Source organism: Homarus americanus, unplaced genomic scaffold, assembly GCF_018991925.1.
Source record: "Homarus americanus isolate GMGI-L3 unplaced genomic scaffold, GMGI_Hamer_2.0 scaffold21323, whole genome shotgun sequence".
In the NCBI taxonomy this organism is placed as follows: domain Eukaryota; kingdom Metazoa; phylum Arthropoda; class Malacostraca; order Decapoda; family Nephropidae; genus Homarus; species Homarus americanus.
The window spans coordinates 3,420-14,065 of NW_024746082.1; the positions used below are offsets into that span (position 1 = coordinate 3,420).

At 53.1% G+C, this 10,646-nt stretch overlaps 1 protein-coding gene across 1 annotated transcript; it reads right to left on the minus strand.

Moving 5' to 3' along the window:
• Positions 1-1,688: 1,688 nt before the first annotated feature.
• On the minus strand, positions 1,689-9,233 carry LOC121878912 (sulfated surface glycoprotein 185-like). Its single transcript, XM_042385345.1, has 3 exons — positions 9,135-9,233; positions 2,548-2,836; positions 1,689-1,918 (listed from the first exon to the last, which is right to left on the minus strand). Exons 1-3 carry the CDS (start codon positions 9,231-9,233, stop codon positions 1,689-1,691), a joined length of 618 nt encoding a protein of 205 aa, XP_042241279.1.
• Between the last annotated feature and the right edge of the window lie 1,413 nt (positions 9,234-10,646).

Consider the following 10,646-nt stretch of genomic DNA (forward strand, 5'->3'; position numbering starts at 1 on the left):
ACATACCTGAAGTGTTACGGTACGGTCCCTCGAGGAGCTGTTAACTTTCACCTACCTGGAAAAGAAAAAGATCACATTAACCTTCCATCTCACTTTACTCAAGGATGTATTTGTTCAATGTAAATACGATTATTAGGCGGGAGGGAATTAAATAATGACTATGAACCTACAGTAACATCTTTACAAGTGTTCTGACGATACGACAACAGTTTGTGTGGCTACAACGATTGTCGACAGTAACCTAACCTAACCACTAGATATGTAAGATCATTAGATTGGTTTAGTTAGTTCTTGTCATTAGCGGTTTGGCCTCAGATGATGGAGGGTCTGGTCCACCAACCAACTGGGCTGCCCATCATAATGAGGAAACTTGCCTGGTAACGTTTCTCTATACACTCACATTAGTCATCTGTGTATAACTCGCCAGACATGAACAGCGCCACCTGTTGGGACACTTATACCAGGCGCCGCGTCGTGTAGTTTATCTGGGTTGAAAACCGAACCGAACCAGAAGACCTACAGGGTTCACTCCAGCGGTTCATCTTGATTGCCGAGGACACGGACTTTTTGAGGTGACTGTACAGTCGGGGTCAAATGTTTGCTCCCGCCCAAACTGAAGCAGCATCGACCCCAAATGAGTTGAAACAGTCAGGGTTTGTCAGTTCGGAGACTCATTCCCGTGACTCAGTTTCACCTTGAAGAACGAACTTTTGTCCCCGACTGTACAAATATTGAATAATTCACATGTGTACGTAAGACATGTGTACATATCCGTGTACACATATAACTCATTTACTTCTATTTGTTCATTTTCCTTAATTTCCTTTAGCTTCTTTTTTATAATTATCTGTTTTGTTTTGATTCATCCATTTATTATATGTTTATCAGCCTATTTACATTTGTTATTCGATTATTTAACACGAAACTATTAGAGTTTAAGGGAGATTATAGACGGGATCACGATTGGCCAATGAGGAGGCAATAAACATTTCTATACAATCACGTGCTAGATGGCGCATTAATATATGAATAAATTAGTAGATAGAAAAATTATATGTAATCACCAAGAAAAAATACGAATAAATTTGTAGACTGTGAGATGAAGTTGAATTATATTACCTGAGAATATAAATAAATTATTATATAGTAAAAATTAGATAAATTAATAGACAATAATATAGACAAATGAAGGTGAAGGAAGTTTTATAGTTCTTTCATTCCCCGAGGGTGGCACATACGCCCTCTTGCCCGATGACGGATTGCATTAACGTAACGAGGTGAGAGTTGTGTTGTTATTCTCCTCTCCCTTCCCTCTTCCTTTCCTCCCTTCTTCCTCTCTCTCCTATTTTCTTCCTGCCTCTTCTTATTTTTGCCCTCTCCATTCTCTCCTCCATCCTCGCCTCTGTCTCCATCTCCTGTCCCCATCCCTTTCATCTCCTCCTCCTCCTTCCCATTTCTCTTATCTCCCATTCTCTCCTGCCCATCCCTATCAGTATTCTACACCTCCTGCCTCCAACCCACCCGTCCTTCCTCCTTCTCTTCTTCTTCATTCATTCCCTTCTTTCCGGTTTTCTTCCTTTTCTGCTTGTCTTATTCACCCTCCTCTTCCCTCTCATTTCCTTCCCTCACCTTCCTCCCTGTGTCTCATTATCCTCCCCATTCTCCTCCGTGAAAATAAACAGTCCACCTTACACCAGAAAAGGGACATAGGGGATGAGGGGCGGGGGTCTGGGAGGCTGAGAGGGCGGTGGGTCTGGGGGCTGAGGACGGGGGTCTGGGGGCTGAGGGGGCGGGGGGTCTGGGGCTGAGGGACGGGGGTCTGGGGCTGAGGGGCGGGGGGTCTGGGGGCTGAGGGGCAGGGGGTCTGGGGCTGAGGGGCGGTGGGTCCGAGGGGCGGGGGGTTTAGGAGGGGCGGGGTCTGGGGAAGGTGGGGTGGAGTTGAGGGAGGTCGAGATTGGTAGATCTGTCTAATGTGGTTTGGGGTGGATACGTTGGTAAGCCTGAGGGAGAGTTGATATTGAAACAGTTTATTTAGCCAGAAAACCACAGACACAGAGGATAATAACAATATAACATGGCTGAGCCAGTTGAGAACCTGAGCCTCTTTGAGGCATTTTTTCCAGTATAGCCCACCCAGGCAGGTCACTGACCCATAACGGCAATAATAACAATAATAATAATAATAATAATAATAATAATAATAATAATAATAATAATAATAATTTATAGTAAATAAAATTTATAATAAAACATAAAATTGAAACAAAAACAACAAATAAAACCACAAACCCAAATAAACAACAACAACAACAACAACAACAATAAAATTTATAATAGAAAATAGAAAATTGAAAATAAAATAATAAATTAATAATAATAATAATAATAATAATAATAATAATAATAATAATAATAATAATAATGATAAAGAAATACAAAATGAAAAAAAAATCAAAAGTGAGAAACGATATACTGTATGTTGTGTTGTCAATAGTAAGAGAAACAATTGAGACCCTCACAAGTAAATGAGGCAGAAGTCAGATCAACCTTGGGTCCCAGTATCTCCTTGGGTCCCAACACCTCCTGGGTCCCGGTACGCCTGGTCCCAGCCCTCCCTGGGTCCCAGCACTTCCTTGGGTCCCGGCACGCCTCCTGGGTCCCGGTACGCCTCTGGGTCCCAGTACCCTCCTGGGTCCCAGTACCTCCTTGTCCCAGTACCCCCTGTCCCAGCACTTTGGGCCCCAGTACTCTGGCTCCCAGTACCTCCTGGGTCCCAGTACCCTGGGGCGGCCAGAGCTAATGCATTCCTCCCGGTACTTTGATTCCTCACATAGCGCTATAAGATATCTTTATCTACGTCAAGAGATTACCTTACGTGCCAAACTTGGTAGTCGGTAAGGTATGATTACCTATTGGCTACACTGACAGCTGACAAGAATTATTAAAAAGATGTTTATGTCTCCTCCTCAGAGTGCAGCTATATATAATATGTGCTATAGTACGGCACTTGTCTATTTAGTTTCTTGGCACAAATCCATAACAAATAAAGGCTAATTTAACATATTATCCAAAGATTAAAAACATTAATCCCCAAACACTACAGGAAATAATACGGCGTAAGGATTGTGAGATTACAATGAGGATATATAAATGTATTACCAAAGGAAACGCAACAATTTTATGTCCATTATGTTGTTATCAACACAAATTCCCAGTAAAAGAACGAATCTGTATGTTTCCATCGACATAGAATTTACAGGGTGTGAGTTGAGGAAATTGGATGAGAATTTTCATTACAAATTTGATACACTTTTTTCCTTGTGGTTGAATGGAAAATAATGCCAACACTGAATAGTCTTCAATTAGAATATGACGTCCATGTATATGAACCTCATGGCATGAATAGTGACATACCCACATGAAATCTGACCTATATATACTGTTAATGAATATGATTTATTTCTTTGTATATGAACCTCTGTCTGCGTGGCAGTGAGAAGTGATACCACCTCAGTGTCAAGACCTGACTGAATTACACAAGGCAAACTGTACTACAAGCTTTGTCAATAAATTTGTTAAAAGTAAAGAACTAAAAGCCTTAAATATGGATTGGTTTGTTCACCTTAATGCACTAAGATACAGAGAATTGTTCCCAACACAAGAGTGTTATTTAATGCTTCTTTGTATGAGTTTTGTGTTAAGATTACGTCTGTAGGATTCATTATTAGTATGTGTTCTCCTATAACCATTGTATCAATTATTATATTACTCTCTTTGTCTCTCTCTCTAAATTAATACGTAAGCGATTGCTATATGTTACAGTAAATGTTATCACTCGTTGTCTATCTCTTACGAAGTCTGTCACAAAGAGAAACAGATAAACAGACAGAGAAGCACAGTCCCATATGGAATCAAGTCTTCCCTAGTTCACCCAGGTCACCTGACCTTCCTGACCTGACTTGTCACTGCCTCACCACTCACCACGCGTCACTACATCTTGTGTATAGATCACCATACCTGCACCCCATCCCCTACGGTACAGGCAGTGGTGGTGGCGCGGACAGTGTGGTGGGGACGGTGGTGGGGGACGCCAAGAAGATGGTGGAAGTGACAGCGGTGGTGGGGGGACAGCAAGGTAGGTGGTGAAAGCGGGAAGCGATGGTGGGGAAGACAAAGGGCGGACAGCGTAGGTGACAGCTGGTGGGGGGCGGACAGTGGTGGTGGGGCGGACAGTGGTGGTGGGGGGACAGGTGGTGAGGAGAGGGACGGACAGTGGAGGTGGGGGCGGACAGTGGTGGCGGACAGTGGTGGGGGGGCGGACAGTAGGGGGGGGACAGGTGGGGGGCGGAGCAGGGAGTGGCCGGACAGTAGGGGGCGGACAGTGGTGGGGCGGACAGCAGGGGACAGTGGTGGGGGCGGAGTGGTGGGGGCAGTGGTGGGGGGCAGAGACAGCAGTGGTGGGGGCACAGCAGTGGTAGGGGGGCGGACAGTGTAGGACAGCTGGGGGACGGACAGTAGGGTGGGGGCACAGTGGTTGGGGGAGTGACAAAAGTGGTGTGAGGGGGGACAGTGGAGTGCAGGGGGAGGCCACAGTGGTGGGGAAGTGAAGTGGTGGGGGAACGGACAGTGGTGGTGGTGGGAAGGACAGTGTGGTGGTGGGGCGGACAGTGGTGGTGGTGGGGGCGGACAGCAGGTGGGGGGCGGACAGTGGTGGGCGGACGGTGGTGGGGGGGGACAGTGTAAAGGACAGGGGGCGGACAGGTGGTGGGGAGCGGACAGTGGTAGGTGGGGGGGACAGGGAGGTGGGACGGACAGTGGTGGTGACAGGCGGTGGTGGTGGGGGCGGGACAGTGCAGGTGGTGGGGGGGTGACAGTGGTGGTGGGGAAGGACAGTGGTGGTGGGGCGGACAAGGTGGTGGTGGGGGGACAGTGGTGGTGGTGGGGGCGGACAGTGGTGGTGGTGGCGGACAGTGGTGGTGGTGGGGTGACAGTGGTGGTGGTGGGGGCGGACAGTGGTGGTACCGGACAGGTGGTGGGGGGGACAGTGGTGGTGGGGGTGGGTAGGGGCGAAGAGTGGTGGGGGTGGACGGTGGAGCGGGTCAGCAGGGAGCGAACAGTGGTGGGGGGTGGACAGTGGTGACGGACAGTGGTGGGGTGGACAGTGGTGGTAGGGGACGACAGTGGTGGTGGGGACGGACAGTGGTGGTGTGGACGGCAGTGGTGGTGGGGGCCGGGGCAGTGGTGGTGGGGGCGGGTAGTGATGGTGGGGGGGGACAGTCGGTGGTGGGGGGGGACAGCAGGAGGCAAGTGGTACAGACAGTGGTGGGGACGGAAGTGGTGGTGTGGACGGACAGTGGTGGGGGAGGGACAGTGGGGACGGATAGTGGTGGTGGGGAAGGACATGGGACAGTGGTGGTGGCCGATGTGGGGGACTGGACAGTGGTGGGGGCGACAGTGGTGGTGGGGAAGAAGGTGGTGGGGGGGGACAGCGGTGGTGGGGGCGGACAGTGGTAGGAAGACAGGGTGGTAGGGACAGGCAGGTGGGGGACAGTGGTGGTGGGGAGGGGGACAGTGGTGGGGAGTGACAGTGGTGGTGAGTGAGTGGTGGTGGGGCGAGTGGTGAGGCGGAGTGGTGGGACTGGGGAAGTGGACATGTGGTGGGGGGGGACAGTGGTGGTGGGGGAAGGACAGTGGTGGGGGGAAGGGACAGGGTGGTGGGGGACGGACAGTGGTGGTGGGGGCGGACAGCAGAGTGGCAGTGGGGGAGGACAGTGGTGGTGGGGGGGGACAGTGGTGGTGGGGGCGGACAGTGGTGGTGGGGGCCGGACAGTGGTGGTGGGGGGAACGGACAGTGGTGGGGGCGGACAGTGGTGGGGAAGTGATGGTGTGTGGAGACAGGGTGGTAAAGTGACAGTGGGGTGGTGGGGCACAGGGGAGCGATGTGCGGAAGACGACAAGTGGTGGGGGAGAGCGGTGGTAAAGTGGACATGGTGGTGGGGAGACTACGGACAGTGGTAGTGGGGAAGACAGCGCGGGTGGGTAATGACAGCGGTGGTGGAGGCAGCAGGTGGACAGCGGTGGTAAGGACAGGTGGGGGGAAGTGACAAAGGCTGGTAAGGACAGCGGTGGTAAAGGACAGCGGTGGGGCGGGACAGTGGTGGGGGGCGGACAGTGGTGGGCGGACAGTGGTAAGTGGGACAGTGGTGGTGGGGAAGTGACAGGGGGGGGAAGGACAGTGGTGGTGGGGGCGGACAGTGGTGGTGGGAACGGACAGTGGTGGTGGGAGTGGGACAGTGGTGGTGGGGGGACAGTGGTGGTGGGGAAGGACAGTGTGGTGGTAAGGACAGTGGTGGTGGTGGGGGCGGGACAGTGGTGGTGGTGGGGGAGGGACAGGAGGTGGGGGGCGGACAGTGGTGGTGGTGGGGAAGTGAGAGTGGTGGTGGGGGGACGGGAGAGTGGTGGTGGTGGGGGGCGGACAGTGGTGGTGGTGGAAGGGACAGTGGTGGTGGTGGGGGAAGGAGAGTGGTGGTGGTGGGGGGGCGGAGAGTGGTGGTGGTGGGCGGAGAGTGGTGGTGGTGGGGGGCGGAGAGGGTGGTGGTGGGGGCGGAGAGTGGTGGTGGTGGGGGGGGCGGGAGAGTGGTGGTGGGGGCGGAGAGTGGTGGTGGTGGGGGGCGGAGAGTGGTGGTGGTGGTGGGGGAGGGACAGTGGTGGTGGGGCAGATAGTGGTGGTGGGGGGCGGACAGTGGTGGTGGGGGGAGGGACAGTGGTGGTGGGGGAGGATAGTGGTGGTAAAGGGGGACAGGTGGTGGGGTGACAGTGGTGGTGGGGAGACAGTGGTGGTACGGACAGTGGTGGTAGGTGAGTGGTGGGGGGCGTGGGGTGGGGCGTGGCGGACAACAGTTGAAGTGGACAGGTGGTGGGGAAGTGAGAGCAGGAAGGAGAGTGGTGGTGGGGGCGGAGAGGTGGTGGGGGAGGACTGTGGTGGGGGGGGCAGTGATGGGGGAGGACAGCAGTGGTGGGGCGGGACAGGTGGTGGGGGGGCGGACAGCGGTGGTGGAGGCGGACAGTGGTGGGGGCGGACAGTGTGGGGGGCGGACAGCGGGGGACGACAGTGGTGGTGGGGGCGGACAGGAGGCGGACAGCGGTGGGGGGGCGGACAGTGGTGGTGGGGGCGGACAGTGGCTACAAGGGACAGTGGTGGTGGTGGGGGCGGACAGTGGTGGTGGAGGGGGACAGTGGTGGTGGGGGGACAGTGGTGGTGGGGCAAGTGGTGGGGGGTGAGTGGTGGGGAGTGCAGTGGTGGGGACGGAGTGGTGGGGGAGAGGACATTATGCGGGGCGGACAGTGGTGGTGGGGGGGTGGGAGTGTGGGGGCAGAGAGGATGGCAGGGGCTGGAGAGTGGTGGTGGGGGCGGAGAGTGGTGGTGGTGGCGGGGTGGTGGGGGGGGACGGGCAGTGGTGGGGGACGGGCAGTGGGGAGGGGGCAGTGGTGGGGGGGGGACAGTGGTGGTGGTGGGGCGGACAGGTGGTGGTGGGGCGGGACATGGTACGGACAGTGTGGTGGTAGCAGGGGTGGAAGGGACAGTGGTGGTGGGACGGACAGTGGTGGTGGGGGCGGACAGTGGTGGTGGGGCGACAGTGGTGGTGGGGGCGACAGGGGGTGGGGACGGACAGTGGTGGGGGGGTGACAGGTGGGGGGGCGGACAGTGGGGGGGGACAGTGGTAGGACAGTGGGGTGGGGGCGGACAGGGGGGGGGCAGTGGTGGGGAAGGACAGTGGTGGGGGACGGACAGTGGGGGGACGGACAGTGGTGGGGGGCGGACAGTGTGGGGGCGCGGACAGTGGTGGGGAAGGACAGTGTGGGGGGCGGACAGTGGTGGGGGGGGGACAGTGGTGGGGGGGCGGACAGTGGTGGGGGGGAGGGACAGTGGTGGGGGGGCGGACAGTGGTGGTGGTGGTGGGGGGGCGGACAGTGGTGGTTTGTGGGGGGGCGGACAGTGGTGGTGGGGGGCGGACAGTGGTCGGGGGGCGGACAGTGGTCAGGGGTGGACAGTGGTGGGGGCGGACAGTTGAGGAGCGGACGTGGTGGGGGGCGGATAGTGGTGGGGGGCGGGGGATAGTGGTGGGGGGCGAACAGTGGCAGTGGAAGGGGTGTGGACGATGGTGGATGGGGCGAGGTAGAGGATAGGAGGATGATGCTTATAAACTATCCCTCTATATATGGAAACACGAAGGAGGGCCTACAGTTTTATGAAGGATAGTGATGTCTGGAAACAAATCACACTATCCAGACCATCCACATATGCCACCAAGGAGGAAAGATTGGAGATAATACAAGCATTATCAAAACTGTCAGCACCATACTGTCAGCACCAAACTGTCAGCACCAAACCGTCAACACCATACTGTCAGCATATACTGTTAGCACTAAACTGTCACCAAAAATCAACACCAAACTGTCAACAAAACTGTCAGCACAAAACATCATCTTACACTCTTCCACGTCAGCCCACCTAAGTATAAAAGAACAACTTCCACAACACGTCAATAAATATGATAACAAAATACTTTTTCCCCAACACAACCTCTGTAACATCTCTCGGGAAAACCGTATCAGAATTCTGGAGTTCCCAGCATTCATATTCAAGTCGGATTCAAGATTCCAGATTCAGATTCAAGGTAGTGCCTAGCTGGTCGTCTCCACCAGTTGGTAGGAGAGAAAATGCAGGATCTAAGAAGCAGGATAAATATCATATATTTGTATGTCAGTTTGGAAGGTGGTCAGACACGGAGATGTGTGTGTTGTGTGTGCGCGCACAGAGGTGCCGTAATGCGTCTAGTGGCAGTATTATGTTAAGTGTTAAGGTGCAACTACTTGCTTTCTCGCTTTCAGCCACCACCCTGGCTAGGCCGTCGTGGCGAACAGGGAAGCAACTGTATAAGTCTTTCATACACACAGCCCTTCACCATCAAGACTCCAGCTGTGCCCCTCGTGGCAACACACGCCGGGTGCCTCGTGGACCAGGCTAGACAGCAGGATTCGGAGTATTAGTGGGCTCCAGTGTGATAGTGCTCAGACCACTGGCATGTGGACATTCTGGCCACCAACCATTGTTGCCCCACTGCCTTGGATACCTTGGCAGATATAAGGCTAGCAGTAAACCCGAACAGAAGAATCTCCTGGTGGGCCCCATCCAGGGCAGACATGCGTACAGAGCTCAACAAAGACCCCATGGTATAGGCGGAAGAGGTGACTACAGGGCTTACGACTACTGGGGAAGAAGGCAATGCTGATGGACATGCTACTCAGGCGAAAACCCAACAAACTTTGGCTACGACAGTCCATTGCAACCACATCCCCAGTCGTTGCATCCTGAAAAGGGAGAGCCAAGATGTATAATTGCAGCCTGCGCCCTGCATCATCACAAAAGTCTATGGCGACAGACGAGTGGCCTGGGGCAAAAATTTAATAATAATAATAGTAATTATAGTAAATAAAATTTATAATAAAAAGTAAAATAAAAAAATAATAAATAACAACATTGTATGAATGTAAGAAAAAATAATAATAATCAATAGTGGCGCTATATGTACAGTATGTTGTCTTGTCAATAGTAAGAGAAACAATTGAGAGACCCTGCAATTGTGTGTGTAAATGAGGCAGAAAGACAGATCACCAACCTGGGACTTGGTACAATATTCGTGATGCCATATGGCAGCAGGGTCTACCATAGAAACACAGCTGCTTCCAACATCTTCCCAGGCGGTAGTACCTCCCTGTTTGATAGCTGCCTACCATCTGTACTTAAATGACTGCCGAGAGTCTGTAGTCAAACTCTGCATGGGTGGCACAGATAAGATGGTCGTTTATGCACTCGGGATCTATAAGCAGCAGTAGAATCCGGTCCCTGTCTAAGCAGCCTTTCGAGGAGAGCCTCCTCCCCACATGGGGCTAGAAAAGGTGCCCTGTGGCAAACAAGCTGGCTAGGTATAACATCGACATAGCAGCCATTAGTGAGTCCTTGCTCCCAGACGAGGGTCAACTGACAGAACAGGGGTCTGGCTCTACCTTCTTCTGGAAGGGTAACATTGCTGTGGAGAGAAACCGCATTTATGGAGTTGGCTTTGCCATCTGCCAACGCATCCTACGCAGACTAACTGAAATGCCTGTTGGGATCAACGACAGCCTCATGACGTTCAGAGTCCCACTGAATGACTCACGTCATGCCTTTTTCATCAATGCATACGCCCCAACACTGGACGCAGAGGATGACATCAAGGAGGCAATTTATGCCGACCTCGACAGAGTGATAACCTCTATCTCTGGCGACTTCAATGCCAGAGTTGGCAGAGATGCTGATATTTGGCGGGGAACCATAGGGAGAGATGGAATAGGTAAGTGTAATCTCAACAGCCTTCTCCTCATCATTCGTGCTGCACACAACCTCATCATCAACAATACCTTGTTTAGGCAGGCTGACAAGTTCATGGTTCGTGGCAACATCCACGATCCAAACACTGGCGTCTCATCACTAGAGCCACGCATGCCTCAGACCACTGCAACACTGATCATCGGCTCATCAGAGCAAAGCTCTCACTTTGTTTACCCAAAAACGGTTTAACTCATTACCTGGAGATCCAGTGGTA